The following is a 25120-nucleotide window of genomic DNA, read 5'->3' as shown; positions in this document are numbered from 1 at the left end:
AACCGGCGAGGCCCCGTTCCTCTTGCTTGTTTTGTGATGCAGCTCCTCTCTGAAGCAAACGAGTTAACGCGCAGTGGCATTTATGCGTGTGGTGCTTCCAGTAGATTGTTTTTTATGAGTGATAAATCCATTTAAGGAGCTACCAGGAGGAGATAAAATATTCCCCAAACAGGCTACTTCTTGGGCACATTTGCCTGCGGCTCGTCATGATAGTCTGAAGATGCAATGTGTTTTTCGCTATCATAAATATTCTGCAGCAAGTCAGGGAGGAATTTTAAGTATTGAGCCCATTGAAATGTAATATTTTCTATTACTTCCTGGCTCGCAGAGAAGCTGTTTAGTGTGTTTGAGTGGAGATGTGGTAAGATGTGAGGATAGTTTGCTTCAAAAGGAATAAAAGTGGAAGCAGGTGCTAGGGAGATTGTGAACGTGTGTCTGCCTTCATGCTTAGGAGATAGGTGGGCTGGGGATGATGTTTGTGGGTTAGCGTGTGCGCAAAAGGCCAAGCAGTTTCCCTTATGAGGTACGACCTCTGTGACCTTTGTGGTGCACGTTGGATCAAGTGGCTTTTATTAACTCACCCAAGTGGCCTCATCTGACCGTGTGACAGACGTTAACGTGGAGGGGAGGAGCAGGCCCGGAAGTGTCTCTACGCTTCACAGCGTAGAGGTTCTGCGATTCTTGCCGTACCTTTTCATCTCAGCAGATGGTGTGCGAAGAAATGAGGCCCCAGTGTGCAGACTGCACACATTAGTTTAGTAACATCTAAAGCCACACAGCAAAGGTGGAGAGAACGCTGGAGAGAAAGCCAGGAGGGGATACGGCGCCTCTGAGATCAGTGTGTGAGCTTTAACTTCCACACAGTTAAAGGCCTGTGTAATAACCGAGCCCAGATGGGAGGGGGGGAACCAACCTCTGCATGCTGATGCACAGCCGCTTTTTTTTTTTTTTGGGTCTCCATGGACCCACAGTCTCATATTGGATTAAACGAGCTGCAGCTGAGGTGGAAAAGTGATGAAGAACACCCGTGTTGTATTTAGAAGGAAAACAGTTAGAGTTTCACTTTTGATTGGCAGAAAATTTTCACCGTGAAATATATTCAAAGTTATTCAATTTTTTTTTTTTTTTGGAGAACAGGAAAGGCTCCTGGCAGAGAATAAATGATGAACGTTTTTTAAAAAAAAAAAATCCCTTAGCTGTTGATGCAGCCCAAGAGTGTGAGAGGTACTACTCCTTTTCATTATCTGTTCAAGACGCCACTGTTCCTCCTGCAGCATCGGTACCAGTCAACGCTCTGTGGTGACAATCTCCTCCATCTTTCTCTTCCTCCTCTTCCTCCCCTCTCTGTGTCACTCTCCTGCCAAATCCACAGGCAATTTTATGGACACAATGTTCCCTTTTTGTGATGTCTAATTGTCTTCAAGAATATTAATATTACATTGGTAATCCTTTTGACACATATATTACAAATGGGAAACCATTTCTTATAGAATGAAAAGGCAATTTACAGGAGGCAAATTGGATGATGGCAAGCAGATTTGTAATGCCACGGGTTAGGCAGCATAATGGATTTGGATGCCACCAGACTGTGAGATGAGTGTCATTAGCCTGTTGCCCTGGAGACACAGTCATAAAAATAACTTCTCCAAGGCAAATGGCTACGTTTTTATGTAATTCAATTTGAACTCTTGGCTCTGCGCTCGTCAGGAATAGCCTCACACACATTTACACATTTAGCCTGTCAACAATTTGGGCTGAGAAATTAACGCACTTTATGACAGTGCGTGTTTGGTTCATGCTTCTCCGGTTATTTTCTTTTGCACACAGGACACCTTGGCTGCATCGCCAGAAGCTACAACACCCACACCCGTGTCCACGGTGTCTCAATATGCCTGCCAGAGACGGACCACCACAAAGAACAACAACAAGATTTTCACGGTGGGAAATTGCTTCTCCGGCCTAACTCTGAACCACGCTTTTACATGTTGAGCCACCAGAGGCTCGTCGCTCTTACTTTGCAATGTAAAAAGCTCCCCTAATCTGTTCTGCTCTAATTGGATGGCTGGCTCGCTTCACTCACGGGCGCTCTGACACAGCTCTCCCCCAAAATACATTAACCTGCAAATGAGTAGCATCTGCAGCTGCGGCACGTTCGAGGTGCAACAGCTGACATGCCTGCGAACCCTGGCACGGGGGCTGGCACGGACACGCCCAGAGGCACTGCGTTACGCTGAAATGGGCAGTGGACGTGACACTCCTCACAAGCGATGATGGATCTATCCCTTCGCCATCTGGTGTGGGCGGGTGAAGGAGGGAAGGACAGAGGGGTGGGTAAATTGGGCTGCTGAAGAAGGGTTCGCTCAGGGTACCCAACAGAATGGGAAAGTAGTTAATTGGCATAAGTGTTGATGAGTGTGAAAGGAAGAAACGATGTTGCATTAATAACAGCAATGTAGGTGTTGAGAGCATCAGTCAGAAAACAGAAACAAGCCAGTGTCAACAAACATTGCATTTACCAAACTTTGTCAGCTATTGTCGAGTGGAACGCATTTGGGGTTCTGACCCTTGCTCAGAGAAAACAGTTTAAAGAGCTTGAGTTGGGGCCTTCTAACTTCTGAGCAACATTGTCTGACATTTTGTAGGCTAAACAATGAATCTCACAAGTAATTTGCCATGTAATGAATGGCAGATTAATCCATAATGAAAATAGCAATTACTTCTAAATTTAATAGTGCTACTGTGACCTAAAGGAACTTAAAAGAAGAAATGGAGAATGTATGCAGAAACACATCATTATTTATTTCCTCTTTTCTTTTTTGGGGCTGTCACAGAAGGACTTTTTTGTAACTAAAACTGGATGTGAATATGAATTTGAAGTTTTAAAATGTGCAATATTACCGTAAACTGAGTGGCTATGTGTGTGTTTATGTGGGACTGCGGAGACCCACTGATGAGTTTCCGTAAGACGTATTAAGTACAGCTCGCAGAGGGCCTGTGGAGCATCTGTTTCATAATGACTCTTTACTTCCCACTGATGGCAAATGTACATAAAAGATGCACACACGTGTATGGATATTGGCCCGCATGTACGTTCATGCGTGTGCTGCAACCTTCTAACACACACGCACAAAAGCACATGTGTTTTCCCACATGGACGAGCAGATACAGATGTGAATACCCACCTGCGTCTCACCTGGGGAGCGTTGCTGTTCAATTTCTTATCTCCCCAATTCTTTCCACAGCATTAACTGCATAATTAGCAATCCCACTCAATTTCCCTATCACAGGGATTAACTCATTATCTCTGCATAAGGAAGGCCACATCAAAGCAGAATTTCTGATTAAAGTAAAAGGTTGTTCTAGCTGTGGACCTGAGGAAAACCACAGGTACAACTCCCCATAGTTAAGAAATATTTTAACTATCCAAATTGTAGCGAAATAACAATACTAATAATAAAATTTTGCCTTGTCCCGTGACTGGAAACCAATCACCTGTAGTGACAGTGCTAAAGAGCAGCAAGCTATTGATCCACATTGGTGACGTAATCCTTGATTGGTCCTGCTGTCTGCCTGATTGCAAGGGGCAGTAATGATGTAACCTTGTGAATACCCATCTAATGAAAAAGCCTTTGAGTGTGTGAATTAGGACTTTTGCCCTTGATACCAGTACTGACTATGAACCCGACTGTGGTAACAACTACACCAATCAGACATGACATAATGCCCACTGACAGATGACGTGAATAACACTGATTATCTCTTAATCACAGCACCTGTTAGTGGGTGGGATATATTAGGGAGAAAGCGAACATTTTGCCCTGAAAGTTGATTTGTTAGAAGCAGGAAAAATGGACAAGCATGAGGATTTGAGCAAGTCTGATGAGAGCCAAACTGTGATGGCTAGACGACTGGGTCAGAGCATCTCCAAATCTCCAGCTCTTGTGGGGTGTTCCCGGTCTGCAGTGGTCAGTATTAGAGCAGGGCAATATGGCCAAAAATATTTATCACGACATATATTTGAAAATTTGCAATAACTATATAACTGACGATATAATTGGTGCGAGACAAAATACAACTCCACAACTTTACTAGCGCAAAAACCCCCATCCATTTATTTTCACTTAAACATGCAGCTGTTATTTATGTGCATTAAAGCTATATAAAAATGTAACAGTGCAAATGCAAATTCCTTGCTGAAAGTTTAACCAAAAGGCATTTCAAGTAGAAATGGGCTGACATATCCTGAGCATAACCATGTATAATATCCACTTGTTGTGTTTGCAGGCAATTTGGGCATCTTCAATACAATCTGCTACCGAAGCAATTACAGGGAGGTTTTTTTGGTGAAACCTTGTTTGCATTTTTGTGACCAAATTTACCTAGTGACTGCAAGCAACCTTGGGGAGTAAGGCTGGTGGAGTAACGCTTATTTTTTTCCTATTTACTGGCTGTTACCAGGCAGTCACTAACCAGTCTCCATGCCTGTGTGACTGGTCACAAAGGGAAATTTCAATCTTCCAATCCTGAGAATCTGAGGTATTATGTTACTTAACATGTAACAATTTGCACAGTGGCATTTGTTGGTTGGCAGCCTTGGCATTAAATTGTCTGCCTTGCATTGATGGAAAGTGGCCAAATATGGATCAATGTTGCTCCTTCATGGACGTTTTCAATAACAAGTGCTTGAAAAGTTCACTCTTACTCATTAGCGAGTTAGATGTCAGCTGGCAGCACTGTGTTGTCAAATAGTCTCAGAGGAGAAGCTTGTATAAAGGCAAGGAGAATTTGTAACTCTAAAGCTTTTGTAATGTTCTTATAAAGGGATGTTAATATGCAGAACAGCTACAGAACACACTCACATTATTATCAGATGATAAAGCAGCCGGCATGGTGGCGCAGTGTTTTGCTCTGCAAGAAGGTCGCAGGAAGAAGGCCCTGGGTTCAAATCCAGTCTTGGGCCTTTCTATGTGGAATTAACTGTCAATTGACTGTCGTTGTGAATCCGAGTTATTGTGTTTGGTATGTACACTGCTGAGTGCCATGGCTAGCCAGTGCTACCGTCACTCAGCAACATAATACCTTTTAACCAAAAATAAAAGTGAAAGACAGCCTCTACCAGTCAAGCATTTGCATGACTCTCAAAATCTGAGCTTCACTATGGCACCTTAGCAATTATTCAGAAGATTTGCATATTACATATAATATTTTAACATTATCTGACTTAATGTTTTTACCACTGTTCCCTTCAAGGTCATATCCTTGCACAGGTCTAAACCAGTTCGAGTGCTGGTGCTATTTTCAGATCACTCCCTGGAGGTCAAGTTCTAAAGACTGTTACATACCTCCAACTTCTGCAAATATCAGTTTCAATCTGACCCGACCTTCGAGGATCGTAACTGGTGATAAGTGCCTGGTGTCCAGCTGTGACCCAGAGACCAAACAGCAGTAAAAGAGCCCAAAGTTACCAATCCTGAAGAAGGTTAGAAGGTTAGGATCGGGGGCATCACAGATTTCTGAACTTTAGATTCAAATTCTACAGTCGGACTGCCAAACTCAGTTTTACTGAATGTCCTGAAAGGCCTCAAGAGGAACACTGAGAACAGAGGACCTGAACTGTGGCATGCTGGGCTTGCTCATGGTACATATACTAGTTGCAGGATTGGATCCCTCACAGTTATCCTTCCCTAAGTTGACACAATGCAGGTGATAATGCCAAACGCGCCATTGGAAATGGTTATAAAGGGAATTCCTGGGAGTGATCTAAGGACTTTTCCCCACCTATAATTCATTTAATCTGCTCCAAAGGCATTAATGAGTTTGTAAACTTGTAGCTTTTCCCCGTGGTTTGTTTTGTTTTGGTTTTTTTTACACATGAATAAATCCAAGTGGCTCAAATTACATCACTAAAAGCCACGTAAGAGTGTTCAGCCTGCTTATTGGCCAGATGTGTCTGGAGCAGGAGCAACAAAAGTAAATATAAGAAGGTGGTGTGTAAGAAAACAGAGAGTTTGCATTCATTGTACGGCTAGCTGCCTTCCTGCACATCCCTTTGCACATCCATAGTACCTTCTTGCATTGAGAATACAAAGCAGACGCTGTTACGGGATGTTTTTTAGCTCAAACTTGTAACATACACCTGGTAGTTGGTTCGGATCGGGGTCGGATCACGTTCACAATAAAAACATATCTGCGTGGATGTTTAAAAATGTTTCTAAGACTTCTAAATTCCCCTCCTGATGCATACTGTTATGGTAAGGACTAACTCAAGGGTTCATGCAGCTCCCTCTGGTGGTTGTGCCGTGTGTATTGTATGTTGCAGTTTGGCAATAAAGGGAGTCGCCACGATAAGACAGAGCTGTCCCAGTGTCGTTTATGGCGTTGCTATTAAAGTCACGAGAGCTACCAAAACATGGTGTCAGAAGTGCTCGGGAGAGAAGAAGAACATAACGGAACACGGAAACTTCCTCACCGGAGAGAACTCGCCCTGCAAGGTTGCAATAACAGCCACAGTAAGAGCTAAGCTAACAAATTAGCAAGAAGCGCTAACTAGCATCTCGCGACTAGCAACATGGCGGCCGCACCAGCAGCCTTTCAAGTATCACCGCCGTCGAAGTTTGATTTTTCAAAGCCGGAAGAGTGGCCGAAATGGATCCGACGCTTCGACAGGTTCAGGATAGCATCCGGACTCGAGCTACAATCGGACGAAAACCAGGTTAACACTCTGATATATACAATGGGCGATGAAGCTGAAGACGTGATCACCTCGTTGAACCTGACCGAAGAGGAGGCGAGTGAGTACCACACTCTCAAAGACAAACTCGAGGCACACTTTGTAGTCAGAAGAAATGTTATCTTTGAACGTGCAAAGTTCAACCAAAGGCAGCAAGAAGCAGGAGAGACTGCAGACGGGTTTATTACATCCCTATATGCCTTGGCTGAGCATTGTGGCTACGGGGCGCTGCACAGTGAAATGATAAGAGACAGACTCGTTGTCGGAATAAGAGACAAGAGACTCTCGGAGCAACTACAAATGGATGCGGAGCTCACATTAGAAAAAGCAGTGATACGGATTCGCCAAAGTGAACTTGTTAAGAAACAACAGGATCTTCTTAAAAACAACTTCAAGCAGGAGAATCTTTGCAACGTGGACATCGTTAAAGCAAAAACGAAACACTTCAAACCACGAAAGACTGTACCACAAACCACGGAGAGGAATGTGAAAAGCCAATGCAACCGATGTGGAAAGACACCCTTTCACAGCAAACACCAGTGCCCAGCCAGAGAGGTACTCTGCAATCAGTGCAAAAAGAAAGGTCACTACGCAAGAGTATGTAGGTCTGGGGCAGTGGGAGAAATACGTGCAGCGGGTGGTAACAGAGAAGAAAGAGAAATAGCATTTCTGGGAACGGTAGCCTCAGATAGAACAGAGGATGCGTGGTTGACTAAAGTAAAAGTTAACAATGCAGACTGCTGGCTAAAAATTGATACAGGAGCGGACGTAACCGTCTTGCCTGAAAAAGAGTACAACACTCTAGCACAAAAACCGCAGCTGCAACCCACAGATCTGAAACTATATGGGGTGGGAATGTCTCCATTAACAGTTAGAGGGAAATTTACTGCTAACTTGAGCACTCCAAGCAAAGCTACAGTACAGCCTGTGTATGTAGTAGCAGACCTGACACAAGGATTACTAAGCCGCATAGCGAGCGTAGCACTCGGGTTAGTGGCTAGAATAGAAACTGTGTCACTCACTTCAGTAGAAACAGTGAAGCAGCAGTTTCCAACACTATTCAGTGGGTTAGGCCGGATGGCGGGGGAATACAAAATTGAGCTTAAAGCAGACGCCAAACCGTTTGCCCTGTCAACTCCAAGAAGAGTCCCGCTTCCCCTGTTACCCAAAGTCAAAAGAGAGCTTGCTCGGATGGAAGAGTTAGGTGTAATCTCCAGAGTAGAGCAGCCTACCGACTGGTGTGCAGGAATGGTTCCAGTACCTAAACCAAACAGAGATGAAGTGCGTGTGTGCGTGGACTTGACCAAACTAAATAATTCTGTGAAAAGAGAAAGACACATGTTGCCATCAGTTGAGCACACCCTAGGACAGCTAGAGGGCGCAAAGTTGTTCTCAAAACTCGACGCTAACTCAGGGTTTTGGCAAATACCTTTGTCCAAACAGTCAGCTCTTCTCACAACCTTCATCACGCCATTTGGAAGGTTCTGTTTTAATAGACTTTGTTTTGGCATATCTTCGGCCCCCGAACACTTCCAAAAACGAATGTCTCAGCTTTTAGAGGGGCTGGAAGGAGTCGTCTGCCAGATGGATGACATTCTGGTTTATGCTGACACACAAATCCAGCACGACAAGAGACTGATCGCAGTCCTGGAACGGCTCACAAAAGCTGGGGTGACATTGAAAAGTGAGAAGTGTGAGTTTGCAAAGACCTCAATCAAGTTCCTCGGACAGATCATCGATGCTGCAGGAGTCAAAGCAGACCCGGAGAAAGTGAAAGCAGTCAGCAACATGGAAGCGCCCACGGATGTGGGTGGAGTGAGACGATTCCTAGGAATGGTTAATCATCTAGGCAAGTACCTTCCCCACTTAGCAGAGAAAACACAGCCGTTGAGAGAACTACTCAGTACCAAAAACATGTGGTGTTGGAGTGAGGCTCAACAAACAGCATTTGACAACATTAAGGCAGAACTGAGTGAACCACCGAACTTGGCACTCTACAACCCCAAAGCACAAACAACAGTATCAGCTGATGCATCCTCCTATGGACTAGGAGCGGTGCTACTTCAGAAACAAGAGGATGACGCAACCAAACCAGTGGCCTTCGCTTCAAGAGCATTAACCCCCACGGAACAGAGGTACGCTCAAATAGAGAAGGAAGCGTTAGCCATAACCTGGGCATGTGAGCGATTCTCTGATTTTCTTATAGGCATTGAGTTCCATGTTGAGACAGATCACAAGCCTTTAGTACCACTTTTGGGCTCCAAGAACTTAGACGAACTGCCACCACGAGTACAAAGACTGAGAATGAGATTAATGCGGTACTCTTTCACCATCTCACATGTCCCAGGCAAACACATCGCAACTGCAGACGTGCTGTCCAGAGCACCAGAAAAAACTGTTTGTGACGAGACATTAAGAGACGAAATGAACCTGTATGCACATCAGGTGATTTCAGGTCTTCCTGCAACAGAGGAGAGACTACAACAAATAAGAGAGCAGCAAGACAAAGACGAAACACTAAAACAAATCAAACTCTACTGCAAGAATGGCTGGCCGGACAAACTCAAAATACCAGGTCCATGTTTCCCATACCACCAGCATGCAGGGGACCTGACTGTTGAAGATGAACTTCTCCTAAAAGGTATGCGTATAGTTATCCCAAAAATATTACAAAAAGATGTTTTGACACGACTGCACACAGGTCACCAGGGCATTGTAAAGTCCAGGGAACGAGCCAAGCAGTCGGTATGGTGGCCAGGACTGAGCTCTCAACTACAACAGCTGGTAGCAGAATGTGAGACGTGTGCAAAGGTGAGACAGCAACCCAGAGAAACACTCATGCCAACTGAGTTTCCTACACGGCCGTGGGAGTTAGTTGGTGCTGATCTTTTTGAGTGGAGTAACAGCCAGTATTTGGTTGCAGTGGACTATTTCTCATGATACATAGAAATAGCTAAGCTGTCCTCTACCACATCAGCAGCAGTGATTGACCACTTAAAGTCCATATTCGCACGCCACGGCATTCCAACAGAGTTAAGGTCGGATAACGGTCCACAATTCTCCTCAGAACATTTCCAAAAGTTTGCTTCAGGGTGGGGCTTTGCCCACACCACTTCCAGCCCGAGATTCCCTCAGAGCAATGGTGAGGCTGAAAGAGCAGTGAGAACAGTAAAGAGCCTTCTACAGAAAGAAGGAGACCCATATCTTGCTCTCATGGCATATCGCGCCACACCACTTGCCAATGGACATAGCCCTGCAGAGCTTCTGATGGGGAGGAAACTTCGTACCACAGTTCCCATACTTCCATCCTGCCTCAACCCAGGCTGGACAAACATCACTAAACTGAGAGAGAGAGAAGGGAAGGAGAGAGAAAAACAGTGGAAATGGTTCAACAACAGACACAGAGCACAAGACCTCACAGGACTACACCCAGGAGATCAAGTCTGGATAACAGACATGAAAACAAATGGAACTATATCAGGCAGAGCAGAGACGCCGCGTTCTTACCTTGTTGAGACCCCGAGAGGACTTCTACGTCGAAACAGGAGCCATCTCATCACACTAAAAGAGACCAAGACGGAACCGACAGAACAGCAGATCCCTGTCATACCAGAAGACAGCAGCAGCCCGGTTTCGAACCAGGTACAGCAGTGTCTTACACCACCGAATGACCGGATTACTGAGAAAAGATATCCCACCAGAGACAGAAACCCACCGAGGTACCTTCAAGACTTTGAAGTAGGTAGTAGGTACTCTCGAGCACCTGAGTGACCAGCCAGGGGCAGAATAATCCCCTCACTCAGCGGAAGGATTGGGAAGTCTACCCCACCTTCATAGTTGGATAAGTTCACACAGTTAAATAAAATAATTGTTATAAAGTGGAAACAATAAATGTCCGTTACAGAATAAAAGTTAACGTAACAGCATTGAAATATTCAGCTACAAGTTAAGTTGCAGTGAATGTAGTGTTGACATAAATGTGGATTAGCACAGGAAACATTATGGTTATAATGTACTCAGAAAGGGGGATGTTATGGTAAGGACTAACTCAAGGGTTCATGCAGCACCCTCTGGTGGTTGTGCCGTGTGTATTGTATGTTGCAGTTTGGCAATAAAGGGAGTCGCCACGATAAGACAGAGCTGTCCCAGTGTCGTTTATGGCGTTACTATTAAAGTCACGAGAGCTACCAAAACACATACGTGCCCGAAAAGGGTTTTTCTTCCAAGCAGTCACTGAAAAACAGTCAGTACATTTTTCCTCACAAAGCATCCCAAAGTAGGTAAAATAAATCTTTCATTAAATTTGATGGATTTGGTTCATTAAGGAAGAAAAGACATATGATTATTTAACCTCCGTAGTGCAAACCAATTATAAAGTCAATTATTCTTTGGATATTTGGAAAATGTTCCAAAAGCCCAGAAATGCAATTTTGTGATATCATTACCCAGTGTAAAGTACAGACATACAGAGTATGAGGAATATAGGGTGAGTGGGATTTTTTTTAACTCAAATCTACAATAGGCCACACAACACAAAAGTAAACCTAGATACTGGTAAATTGTGGCTTTGGTGGGCAGTTTTCATTTAACTGAATGCATACTGTCCTTATGTCTGCCGTCAGTTTGAGATATTAAATTAACTGTTGCAATCAAGCAGTAATCTGTAGGTATTAAAAAGAGTGCTGAAAGCAGCAGGTGTTTGAGTGATCAGTTTAGTCTCCACAAGCAAGTCAGTCCACATAGACTACCCTGTTAAAATACCCAATTTTGCAGTGGAAACAAGTACTTTCCCAGCCTGGTACAGATGTGGTTTTGTCACAATAGGTATTTTAAAATTTTCACTTTTTTTTGTTGTTGTTTTAATTAGAAAGGTTTACCCTTCTTGCGATTGTGGCCTCCTTGATTGACAGTTGGGTGCAGACACAAACTAGTACTTATAAAGCACTTATAATAATAATAATGGATTGGATTTATATAGCGCTTTTCAAGGCACCCAAAGCGCTTTACAATGCCACTATTCATTCACTCTCACATTCACACACTGGTGGAGGCAGCTACAGTTGTAGCCACAGCTGCCCTTGGGCAGAGGCGAGGCTGCCATATCGCGCCATCGGCCCCTCCGGCCAACACCAGTAGGCGGTAGGGTAAAGTGTCTTGCCCAAGGACACAACGACCAGGACAGAGAGCCCGGGGATCGAACCGGCGACCTTCCGGTTACAGATACACGGTCACCCCACTTGTCTACTGAGCACTCAAAGGATTTTCCACTACAAGGTTCACTATCTTTTCCAAGGATACTTCAACACACAGACATGTGATGCTCCCCACCATGTAGGGCAGCACGGCGGCATGGTGGTTAGCACTGTCGTTGCACCACAAGAAGGTCCTGAGTTCAATTCAGGCTGGGATCTTTCTGTGTGGAGTTTGCATCTTTTGCGTGGGTTCTCCCCAGGTACTCCGGCTTCCTCCCACAGTCCAAAGACATGCAATTAGTGGGGATAGGTTAATTGATCAATCCAAATTGCCCATAGGAGTGAATGTGAGTGTGAATGGCTGTCTGTCTTTGTGTGTTAGCCCTGCAACAGACTGGCGATCTGTCCAGGGTGTACCCCGCCTCTCGCCCTATGACAGCTGGCATAGGCTCGAGTGCCCCCTGCAGCCCTGAAAAGGATAAGCGGAAGCAAATGGATGGATACATTAATAAGATGCCTGAATTGTTGAACATTTTTAGAAGGCATGACTTCTGTGAAGATATATTAGAGCAACAGGTAACATGACTGGCTGATATCTTGTTGTTGTTCTTTGGAAATTTTTGGGTGGAACCAAATATGGAAGTATCCCATTAGTTCATTCTATTCAGGAATTGTGGAGTGTTGCATTACCACTAAATATAATGTGAAAAAATGGATAGGAAGCCATCATTTCATTTAAATCCCAGTTTCTGTGAGAGGGTGGGATTAATTTTTTTACTAAACTTTAAAACTATTGCTCACTTCCCTTCTGACTACTGCAACACATGATGAGGCACACTGTGGGTGAACAACATCTGGATTTGTCTTAACATCCCCCTTTTGAAATAAAAACCCTTACTTTTTGTAGTAATACCCAAACAATAACAGAGGAAAGTTGGTCATATTTCACTATTACACAAAAGCTTTGTTTTTTTTTTTTTCTAATCGGACAAAACCAATTTATTTAGAAAAGATACAATGTGGTGAAGCAAATAATCAACACCCAGGGGCTTTAAATGATGCAGTTTCTTCTTACAGCTCTCTATATAGGGTAATCCGTTAGACAAACAAAGGAAGTGTGGGAAAACCTGCAGTGATCTCAGGAAGCAGGGATGAAGGAGCGTATCCGGAGGAGCAGTGTATGTGTTAGTGAAGGAGGAGGAAGTGGTGGTTCAGAGTGGTGTCAGAGTCATGAAGAGAGGATGAGCATCGTCCCAGCAACAGCACCCCAGTGAGGTGTCAACCACATGCTGGCAGCAAACGGCCCTTCATTCCACAGCCATGCACTATTGATTTATTCAACCCTGCTCCCTTCTTATCTCTCACCATCTCTGCCTCAAACTCTTTTACTCCCACATTACTTCTACATGCCCTTTTCTTATGTATAACACCACCCTAGCCACCTACCCATTCTTCCTGTGCTTTCTCCCACTCTCGCTGTCTTGCTGTGACTGGGAAATTCACAGCTTACTTACGCACATAAGTCAAGTTTACACTCTCTCTTTTTTCTATCTGCTTAGCCTCCATTTTTCTGCTGTCATATGTTCACTATAAGTCTGATGCAGAGTGTTAAAAAAAATCAACACTTGTGTCTTGGGTGAGCATCGGTTATTTTTTTTCTGATGGTAGCACACATGCGTGCACTTATCGGCCCCTTTTGTGCATCGCTTGGCTACTAATTGGATCGAGATATAGGGAATTTTGGAAGCTGGATCAACACCTTGGGCTCTTTTTTGTGTTTTGGGAGTTGGTTCCCGGGCAATTTTTGTGATGTATGGGGTGAAGTTGGCTGCTGCTGTTAAAGAGTACAGTTGCCATTTAATGCTCTGGTTGACTGGTGTATAACCTCAAGCAGATATATACCAGCAAACACAGGGGAAGAGAGGCAGGGAAGCTAAACATCTTGACTTCTTTCTCTTGCAGTACAAGACCTCAAGTGCATTGATAACACTGACAAGTCACAGATGAGGAGATGGTTGGAGGGGATATTGGAGCACTGAACCTTAAATGCATCACACTGAATACATCCTTTACCCGATGGAGTTCACAACTTACAGAGGAAACAAAGAAACGGCTCAGAGAGGATCAAAGCTGGAGCAAACAGCGAGGCCCTGTCTGTGCTTGGTTTTAGAGTTTTAGAGAGACTAAAGATAATAAATATTACAAAATGCCTTAAACATCTCTTTCACAGCATGCATAAAAAGTAAATTCTTTTTTATTCATTGTTCGAACCATGAAACTTAATGTTACATGAAAAAAAAAAAAAAGATGGAGGCATGTGCCCGCTACCCATTCATTAGATATGGGACAGATAAAATCCATCTCTTAGATGCTAATCGTGTTAAAACTCTTCTCAGTGGGTTCTCTGACCTTCTTTCATGGTTTCTTTTTGAGCATGCGGTGAGGCGGGCTGCTGTGCGAACATGGTTTGCAGGCATGTTCATGATAGTCGGTGATGGGGGGTAAATCGGCGTGCTATATCAACGTCCCTGCACACCAAGTCTCCCTATCAGACTTAACTCCTCATTAATTAGATGAACGCAATTGCAGGGTGGATTTTTAAGCCTGCAGTGCTGATTCCACACAGCTGCTTTGACAACATGACAGTTGACAGACTGGTGCCAAGGCTCCGTGCATGTTTATGTGTGTTTCTGTATATGACACTTTAAAGTTCTAGTTTTCCACAGGTGAGATGATTGTATATATAATGACTAGAAATTAGAGCCATTTTTATGCAGTTGTGGTCAAAACTTTATCATGGGCATGAATGTTTTTTTTTTAATTTTTTGAACTAATCCTTTTCAAGGGTGGAATAATTACTAAGCATACATCTTTAATTCTTTTATTTGTTTTATGCGGTCTCGTTCCATTAAAATTAAACTACCATAAAAGTTAGAGACATGTTTATTTGTTTGCAAATTTGCAAATTCAGCAGGAGATCAAATAATTGTACATAATCTACTTACTGCACATACAGTGAGTACATAAAGTTTATTATTAAAGCACTTTTCATAGACACGTTGTTGCAAGTGGTATACAACAAAAGAGAATAAAAGAAATTAGAAAAATGAAGTACTTTAATAGCAATGCAAAATAAAGTTAAGACATGGAATGACAGACATGAACGAGTACTTTTAAAAACAGTTTCAGTCAATAAAAAAACACCAAAGTTTTAAACTGATATTTAAGATTTCACACAGTCAGCTAAACGCAGCTGTAGTGAGAGAACGTTCCAGTATCTTGGAACATTGATTAAAGACTTGTTCTTTGTAAAAGTCTTTGCAAGTACAAGTAGAGCCGCTGCATTTTGTATCACTTGAAGATATCAAATGGCCCTTTTCCACTAGTACCTGCTCAGGTCAACTCTGTGTGGCTCGACACAGTTGTCAGGATTTTCCATTAGGTGGCAGTACCTGGTACCAGGTACTTTTTTAGTACCTACTCGGCAAGAGTTCCAAGATGAACCGAAAATGTGATGTCAGCAGACTGCATAACACCAATTGGCAAGTCAGTGGCTACACTAGAGTATCTCCTTTACAAAAATCAAAGCAACATTTTTGAAATGTGGAAACAAGAGAAATGGCTGCACAAAAACAACACCGTGATCCCCGAGTCTGACAACAAGCCATACACCAAGCAGCAGGTATACCATCGCCATGATGTCCTCCTATGTTGTGGTGTTCATGTCACATAGAAAAACAAAGACATTCAGCTGCATTGCTATAACAACCCCTCGCACATTAAGTGTAATGGAAAACGAGTCAAGCCCCATCGAGATTCTTCGAGCAGATCTAATGGAAACTAGGTACTAATGAAAAAGGGCTAAAAGAGATTGTTTAACTGAACACTACAGTAATATAAACACGATAACACAGATGCACAAATAACTTTCTTGAGTTCCTTGCATGAAGGAAAAGGAGAAGTAGATTTTACATGTGAATCAACGCCAAATATTATGCTAATATCTCAAATGCTGGACATAGCAGTTGCATGAAAAAGAAGCAAGATCCTGACTGATTTTAGGATAAAAATTCAGGATCATTGTCTCAGTTTTGTTGGTGTTTAAGACAGGGAGCCAGTTCCTAATTCGGGTAAACAGTGGACTCAGGTAGAAAACCTGAAGCTTAAAGACATATACAAGTGAATGTCATTGGCATAGAAATGTAAGAAAAACACTGAATAATGCCAAATGAAAAATGTAGAAAGAAAATAATAAAGGTCCCAGGACTGAACCTTGTGGAACTCCACATATTATGGAGGCAAAGTCAGAGAAGAACTTGTTTATCCTAAAAGAGAAAGTCCTATCAGATACACATGAAGGAAAACAGTCTAATGGAAAGTCACATACCAGCCAACCATAACCCTGTTTAGTAAAATCATATGGTCAACAGTATCAAAGACTGTGCTGAGGTCAAGTCGAATGATATATGATGAATGTTATAGACCTTCAAAAGAATAGTCTCAATGAAGTACTGCTTTTGAAAACCAGACAAAATGGATACAAAATCTCCAATCTGTATAATAAGGCTCTGAATTGACTTTCTACAATTTTTACAATAATTTGCAGACAAATGGAAATTACAAAATATGGTGAAAATTACCAATAGCGCAGGGATCAAGATTACATTTCTTTAGTAAAGGATTTACCTCAGCATGTTTAATATTGAAGGAAACACAGCCTTGCTTCAGGGAACTGTTAATAATAGACAGCAACAATGGACCAATGCTATTGAAAGTCCCGAAGGGAGGTAATTTCTCTAATGAGCATGATGAGGGTTTCATCTTGCCTATTACTGTGGTTAAGTCATTTAGTGCAATTAGAGAAAAATAAGTAAATGATTCAGGGCCCTGAGGACCATTTTCAAGCTCAAATATATACATACATCTCCACCAATATTTAGTTAAATGTCCCTTAGAGAGTTGCACCTCGATCAGATACTTTTGGTAGCCATTAACAAGGGGCCTAGTAAAAAAAGTTTGGGAACCACTGGTCTATGGTGAGCTAAAGCTCAATTCGCTGTGGACAGGGATGGAGGTATTTCAGCCGTTTCCAGTTCATGACTGGTTTGAGACTTAGTAGTCCCTGGGCTGTTCCTCAACATTCTACCCAATTTCCTCTCGTCTGAGGGTGACAATTTGGATCTTCTTCCAGACCTGGGAAAGGTGGTTAAACAATTAAACAACTTATAACTTTTACTTATATACAAATGTTTGAACTGATGACTTTGGTATCTGCAGTTGTTCAGAAATAGCTTCATAAGATCTTCCTTACTTATATAAATCTACAATTGTCCTTTATAGATCATCACTTTTCTTGACCTTACTCTTTGTGTACGTCGGTCCAGGGAGTTATTTTAAATAAATCCTTTTTATTCTAGCAAAGAGAATCTTCCACTTGCAGTCAATCATGGTGACTTACCAGAAGTTAATAGGTCTTGGCTGTGTCAAATTATGAGGAATTATGTGGAATCTTCAGCACCGCTTGTCAGAAGATTTAAATGAGTGTACGTGTATATTTAAACCTGAATGTACTTTTGACTTCATGTGAACAAAAAATTCAAACATGTAGACCCAACTTTTGTTATTTCAAGACAATAAAAACGTGTGCGATACAACCATTCCACCCGCAAAAGTTTGCTCAAAAATCAGCTGAATTTGTCAAGAAATAAGAAGAGAACCTAAGGAAACCTTTGAGTTAAAGCTGTAAGTCTACACTCCAGTCACATATTGATTGTTTGAAGTGGTGGTGTACAGAGGCAAAAATACAGAAAAGTACCCTCTTTGTTTTTAGCTCTGTTTTGGTCTCCACCAACTAAATATTTGGAAATATTTGGCTCTTTAGCTGCTAAATATTTTCTGATTTAAGTCGTGTTCATTTTTCCAACAATTATTGATCACTTTTTGATGCAAAATTCCTTCGAGATGTTTGAAAGCTTTCTTTGAATCCTCCCTGCTTTTCATTCGATGATGAAATGAAGGAAGTCTTTTCTAACTTTTGTTTACACTTTGGATAATCTGAAGTTTACCCTGTGGATTTTATGTCAAGTCAGATTCAGGTAGCCTCAGAGCACTGTTCCACACACATCTCCTTAAACTGCTAGTAACACATCCTTCTCACTAAACACTTGCACAATACCAATGTGCCCTTTCACCTATCCAGTAACAAGCTTGCTTTTCCAATTTGTCGCATGCTGTGAGGAGAACCTAGCTTCGTGTGCGTGTGTGTTTGTGTGCTGTAAAGGGTCATTCTTTTTCCATGTGCTGCAGTAAACGGGTCATTGCGTCTCCTGGGTGAGCTGGGCTAAAGTCTTGCTGCTCACTGACCTGATGCTGCATGTCTGCACAGAACTGCGGGTGATGCATTGACCTCAGATAGCGCCTTGACTAGAGGAGAGGAAATGAAGGTCTGCCCTGAGCTCTGATAACACTGAGCTGCATTAAAGTTCAGGTCTAGGATTTCAAATTCCTTACTTTTCAATATCTGTCCTTGGAGGGGGGGTGGTGGGTGGAAGATGGATAGGCTATATGATATTAAAGCGGCATCGGCTTTTATTATTATTCTTAAACATTATTGATTCATGCACCACATAAATGGCAGTATCGCAACACATTAGAGTTAGTGTAATATGAAAAACTGACCTAAAATAACCCAGTTAAAAGCTTCTTATTAATGCTGAATTGAACAATGTAATATGAAAGGATAAATTTATGGTAGTGCATAAAAAAAGGAAAACAGAAGCATCTGTGGTCCTTTTATTACACTACACACCTCTTCACAGCACTCAGAAGTGTTGTTGATAGTGCACAGGTCAGTAAAAAGAAAGATTCCAAAAGACACAGATATTTTTTTATGTTTTTTAAGATGCATATCAGATGGATGCGTGAGAAATTAGAAAAAACCAATGTGCTTAGAATGAAAAACAAAGTAAAAAAACTCCACGTGTGAATGTACTGAATAAAATATTCCTCTGTGAATGGCATGGTGTCTGCATGCATCCTTCTTTTGAAACCTGTTTTACATAGAAAACAGCTTTGCAAGAGTTTGCCAAATTATAAATGCTACATTACATATTGTCCCAACTATACTGTTACAAGCCATTCGTTATTTTTTTTTTTACCAAAACACACAATTTGATTTCCACCTTCCTACTTTCTCATGCAGATAACTGAAGACATTTTGTAACTAAAGTAATAACATAATTGTGACTGTAATGTAATACTGAATTTAGTAGCAATGAGTCAGATTACTTGTTGGTGACTGAATGGCTCTTTAGCAGTTAAATATGGCAATTTCTAACAACCTTGCTCGCTTTATAGAGTAATTGGTCCAAGATATCCTGAATTGAACTTCTTTCTCACATTTGACTCTTTACAAATGTGCAAGTCACTTGGTGATAAATGAATTCAAAACTACAGGGCCCTGTCTGTCAAAAAATGTGCCACTTTAGTCACGTGTAACCAGATCTTTTTAAGCAAACCTGGCCCTTGCTGTGGCGAAGAGAGTACTCAAATGGACAAATTTAATTGAGCACTCCAGTTTCACTCACAGTGTGCATCAGTTCATTCAAGTCATTCGATTTGCCCTTTGTACATGCAGCTGGAAATGCATGCTGTGACATATAATAAAAGCTTTTTTTGTACAGGTAGCAGATTTGCACATTGTCTCAGTTTTGCATTACTGTCAATAGATAGACAATGACTTGATATCAAAACACAGCACTTGAGTTAGTGAGCAAGGCATTGTTTTTGGAGGTATGCACAGTAAAATAGTGACAGAACAGGGATGAGCTGAAAAACTAAACATTTTTCTTTAAACAAGGCAATTATCACATTTATATGATTTAGTAGCACATGCTTTGGGGTTTTGGCAGGAAGAATACTCAGAGGACTTCCATGCAGCAACACATTTCTATTTTGTATCTTCTGCTTCTATAAATGAGTTAATCGTGATAATTGCATCAAATAATGTTTCCTTGTCATTCTAGACAAGTTACATGATGCCTTTTTGAGCATCTTTAAAGCACACGGTGCTTTAAAGAATAATGCCATGTTGCTTCAATAAACTTATCTTATTTTTTCAGAAAAAGAGATCCATATTTAAAAGAAGAGTAATTCACACACAGTATTTTGAGTCCAGTCCCACCTGCTGCTCTTTTCACTCCTCACTGCACCAAACCTGCTGCATCTCTGAGTCTTTTGACATGTTTTATCATAACCGACACAACAGCATTGCTTGTTTTAGCTAATGAATGACTGCAATAATGATGATGGTCCAACTTTCCTGTGGTGACATGTTTTCCTCCGCTTGGTTCTGCAACGGTAGCCCATCACTTCAAACTGTGAAGCGGTCCAGCTGAACATGGTGCCAAATGTACTGCTGCGTGCCAGTTTACTCCAATATTAGAAAGTGTGACACTTGTTTCATGAGCTCTTTTCTCTCTCTCGTCATTCTGTTAATGTTAATTAAAGGCTTAAATCTTGAGTGTGACTGATGTAGATCAAGTGTATTTTTCCTTTTCCACCTTTTCTTTCCCCCTTTTTTTAAAAACCACTATAGAGTTTCTGAGAGATTTAACCAATATAAATAATACTACTAATAATAATGAATGGCTATTTGGGATTTAGCAATGACTGTACCACCATGTGGCCATTTATTAACCACGTTCTAAGCTTTTTGAGTTAAGACGCCACAAAAAAAAAATTCTTAAAGCACACGCATGAGCTTAAGTAGTATTGCTAAAGTCAGACGAGGCACCCTATTAGTTTTAAGTAAATTATATGTTGCACAGCAGTATTTGGAAGATCTGTTTCATTTCACTTTTTCTTTCTTTATGTAGTGCCAATTCAAAACATTTCCCTCAAGGTACATTAAATGACAAAGTAAAGACCCTACAATACTAAAGAAAGCTGTACAATCAAACGATCCCCTATGAGGATCACTTGATGACAGTAGAAAGGAAAAACTCCCTTTTATCAGGAAGAGATCTCGAACAGCACCAAGAGTCACGAAGAGTCAGACATCTGCAGCCACTGGTTGGCGGGTGATGGGAAAGAGAAGTGAGCCTTGTTAATGACACACCGTTTATAAATACAGATATAATGACTATGATTATGATTATTACTAGCGGTGATGTAATAGCACTGATAGCTGTATATGGTGTAACTATGTATAGGAACAGATGGATAAAAATAACTGTATCTATAAATCAAGTCAAAGTCAAAGTCAAAGTCAACTTTATTTGTCGATTCTGCCACATGTACAGGACATACAGAGAATAGAAATTGCGTTACTCTCAATCCCTAGATAAATAGCAAATGAACATTTAAATATATTTAAATATAAAAGTGATTAAAAATGCAAGTAAAATAATTAAAAAGTAAAAATTTAAATAAATACAATTTTACATATAACAAGAAAGCTATATAATATACAATATAATGGGTAAGTGACATTGAGTGTAAACCAGGCAGAGTAGTGCAAATAGGCAAATAGTGCAAATGGAGATTTAGTAATGTACGGTAAGAGAAAGTGTAACAACAAAGTCTTATGAGGTAATGGCAGTCCAATGCTCCACAAAGTGACTGGTAACTGGTGCAGGCCAGTGAGTGAGTCAGAGAGTGTGTGTGTTTGTGTGTGTGTGACAGAGTTCAGTGAGACCGTGGAGGAGAGAGGGGAGAGGGGGCAGAATCGGGAGGGAGTTAAGCTTCCTGACAGCCTGATGGATGAAGCTGTCCTTCAGCCTGCTGGTCCTGGCCTGGAGACTCCGCAGTCTCCTCCCCGACGGCAGCAGCTTGAAGAAGCTTTGCATTGGGTGCGTGGGATCAGCCGCTATGCAAAGGGCTTTTTTAGTGAGACGGGTGCTGTAAATGTCCTGGAGGGAGGGGAGAGAGACACCAATGATCCTCTCTGCAGCTCTCACTATGCGTTGGAGGGTTCTATGACAGGACGCATTGCAGGCTCCAAACCACACAGTGATGCAGCTCGACAGGATGCTCTCGATGGTGCCTCTGTAGAAAGTGTACATGATGGGGGCTGGTGCTCCTGCTCTTCTTAGTTTGCGGAGAAAGAAGAGACGCTGCTGTGATTTCTTGGCCAGTGCTGTGGTGTTGTACGTCCAGGAGAGATCCTCTGTGATGTGCACACCCAAGATCTTGGTGCTGCTCACTCTCTCCACAGACGCTCCGTCAATGGTCAGAGGAGCATGTTGGGTGTGCATTCTCCTGAAGTCCACAACAATTTCCTTCGTCTTCTCCACATTCAGAGAGAGATTGTTGTCAGCACACCACGTGGCCAGGCGTCTCACCTCACTTCTGTAGTCGGTCTCATCCCTGTTGCTAATGAGACCCACCACCGTTGTGTCGTCCGCAAACTTGATGAAGAGGTTGGAGCTGTATGATGGAGTGCAGTCATGGGTCAGCAGAGTGAAGAGGAGGGGGCTCAGCACACATCCCTGCGGGGCCCCCGTGTTTAAAATGATGGTGCTGGATGTATTACTGCCAACCCGTACTGCTTGAGGTCTTCCGGTGAGGAAATCCAACAGCCAGTTGCACAGTGAGGTGTTGAGCCCCAGCTGGACCAGTTTTTGAATGAGCTGTTGGGGGATTATGGTGTTGAATGCTGAACTGAAATCTATGAACAGCATTCGAACATATGAGTCATTTTTGTCCAGGTGTGTGAGTGCCGAGTGGAGTGCAGTGGAGATGGCATCATCGGTTGAGCGGTTGGGCCGCAAACTGGAAGGGATCCAGGGAGGGGGGCAGGACAGTCTTGATGTGTTGCATGACTAGTCGTTCGAAGCACTTCATCAGGATGGGAGTAAGTGCAACAGGACGGTAGTCATTAAAGCAGGAGGGAGATGACTTTTTTGGAACCGGAATGATTGTGGTGGCTTTAAAACATGTGGGGACGACAGCCTGGATGAGTGATATGTTGAAGATGTCTGTGAAGACATCAGTGAGTTCCACTGCACAGTCTCTCAGTACACGACCAGGAATGTTGTCAGGACCCGGAGCTTTACGTGCATTGATCCTGCTGAGGGATCTCCTCACGCTGTCCGGTGACAGAGTCATCACCTGGTCACCAGGAGGGGGTGGGGTCTTCTGTGCAGTGGTGCTGTTTTGGACTTCAAAGCGAGCAAAGAAATGCACTATTATGGATGAGTAATGATAAACAAATGATGAGTTAAGCACATACTAATGCTTAATAGTGTGTGGCATTATTTTAAAGTGCTACCCCTTCACTCTCGTCAGTAATTGTTTCATTAACGTCTCTGTAACTGTAGCAAGATGATTAAGATTTCCTAATAAAGTGACCAGGTAGTGTATTTTACTTTTATGAAATCATATAGGGCACTTATTACTTTTTCTATCAGTTAATTTGAGCATTTTTCCTGGAAAAACAATAAACAGCTTGTTGATAAAATGTCAGAAAAGTGCTGGGAACAGAGTTGTTTTGGTTCTGTATAATTAAGGGTGCAAAACTGAACTGTGCTCGGTTTCTGTCGTACAAAGTGGCCAATTATGGCATTAGAGTACTGTTGTTCCTTAAACAATTACCAGATTTTTTTTTAAAACAGCTGTTAATAGTTTGTCTGATGGATATGGCAAACTTGAACATGTACAGTATATTTACCCATCATTTATGCACGTGCCTGCATCAGCCTTGTTTCCTGTGTCTGCGAACAATCCCCATGAGTAAAAAAAAAAAAAAGACAACAGGATGAAAAACACTCATAGCCTCTTGATCAATTTGATTTTTAATGATGAAATAATGATTAAAGCAGATTCTGATTTCAAAATTAGAGAGCTGTAAATGTGGTAGATCCTTCCTTTCTGTCAATCCAGGGTCCAAAAATCCTGCCTTTGTACAGAGAAAGTCTGTGGCTTGCCCCATGGGAGGCTGTGGTAAACAAGTGGAAAATAACAGGCTCCTGTCTGGTGTTTGCCAGCCTCTAATGTCTCTGTCCAGTCATCTAGAAGAAAAACAACATGCAGCAGGTTTCTACTGTACAGGGACGGTGACAGGGACAGGAGCAGAGACAGCCAGTACTGATAGAGGATGGGGGGGAGGAAACCTCTCTCTTTGTCTGGTTTCCTTCTACGGGTCAATGCATCTCGCATGTGAATGCACACCTGACATATTTTTACTTGGCTTCTCTTTTTCTTCCCAGTTTTCTCTTCCTTTATTTGCAACAATTTTGCCTTGTTATGCTTTTTAATCTACATCCTTTAGATGTGCATAAGATCTGCTTTCTTAATTATTCCTTCACCTGCAGGATGCATTTGAAGTGCTGGCAGAGAGCCATGAACTCAATGACATGGAGGGTCCGTGCTTGGCCTTCAGGAGGGCTGCATCTGTGCTGAAGAGTCTGCCCTGGACGGTGCAGAATTTACGGGTCACAGAAGACCTGCCCTGCCTGGGGGAACACTCTATGTGTGTCATAGAGGTAAGGCCCAGTTTCACTTAATCCACAGCAGTCCAGTTAATAACCAATGCATTTTCCCTCTGTATTTTGGTTCTGGTGTCATGTGTCACTTAAAAACGAAATATAATGAAATGTCTAATGCCCTGAAAACTGAAACTGTTGCCCTCATTTTATCGTCTGGGTTGGATTTTCTGACAACACGTCTTTTGAATGCAACGTCGCAAAATCAAAGCTTTCAGATTAGGTGTGCAAACCATAACTCACGCAACTTCCCGGACCCTATTTATGCAGTTGTGCAATGATCTAAAATAATTTGCTGCCATGAAGATACAGTTTAGTATTTTGGAAACACGCTTGGAAGACGTCGGCGATGATTCGAAACACGCAGCATGTGATTTATGAGCTAAAGCACTCGAAACCAATGGCCATTATTAATATTTATGCTTATGTGATATGAAGTGACAGAATTAACTAACACCAGCGTAAAATATTGACACTGATTGATCCTTTGCACTAGCAAATAAGGGATCAATAAAGCCATTTGTTTAAAACACCTAATTGAGTAGCGCATGTTGGCAACGGCCTCAAATGATTTCACTTCAAATACGATACGTTTTCACAACTATTACTACTCGTATTTTTTGCTCCTCTGCAAAGGAAGGCAAGAAAAAACCCAAGAATTTACTGCAGTGAACAAGACCGTGACCAACCCTCTGCGTGGCCAATAGACTGTT

At 42.1% G+C, this 25120-nt stretch overlaps 1 protein-coding gene across 1 annotated transcript in view; it reads left to right on the top strand.

The window, feature by feature from the left end:
- dntt (deoxynucleotidyltransferase, terminal) overlaps positions 1 to 25120 on the top strand; it is a 105596-nt gene that overhangs the window by 8795 nt on the left and 71681 nt on the right. Inside the window, exons 3-4 of the mRNA XM_086260164.1 lie at positions 1828 to 1938; positions 24237 to 24407. Of these exons, the coding sequence (XP_086116290.1) occupies positions 1828 to 1938; positions 24237 to 24407 (282 nt within the window). The remainder of the gene's footprint in view (positions 1 to 1827; positions 1939 to 24236; positions 24408 to 25120) is intronic.

This window comes from Aulonocara sp. 'chitande type north' Nkhata Bay, linkage group LG13, assembly GCF_057382095.1.
Source record: "Aulonocara sp. 'chitande type north' Nkhata Bay isolate Kocher_YH1m ecotype deep benthic linkage group LG13, A_spYH_male_GT1.1, whole genome shotgun sequence".
Taxonomy (NCBI): Eukaryota; Metazoa; Chordata; class Actinopteri; order Cichliformes; family Cichlidae; genus Aulonocara; species Aulonocara sp. 'chitande type north' Nkhata Bay.
Note: the sequence above shows the minus strand (reverse complement) of the source record. Positions and strands in the feature narration are given on the sequence as shown.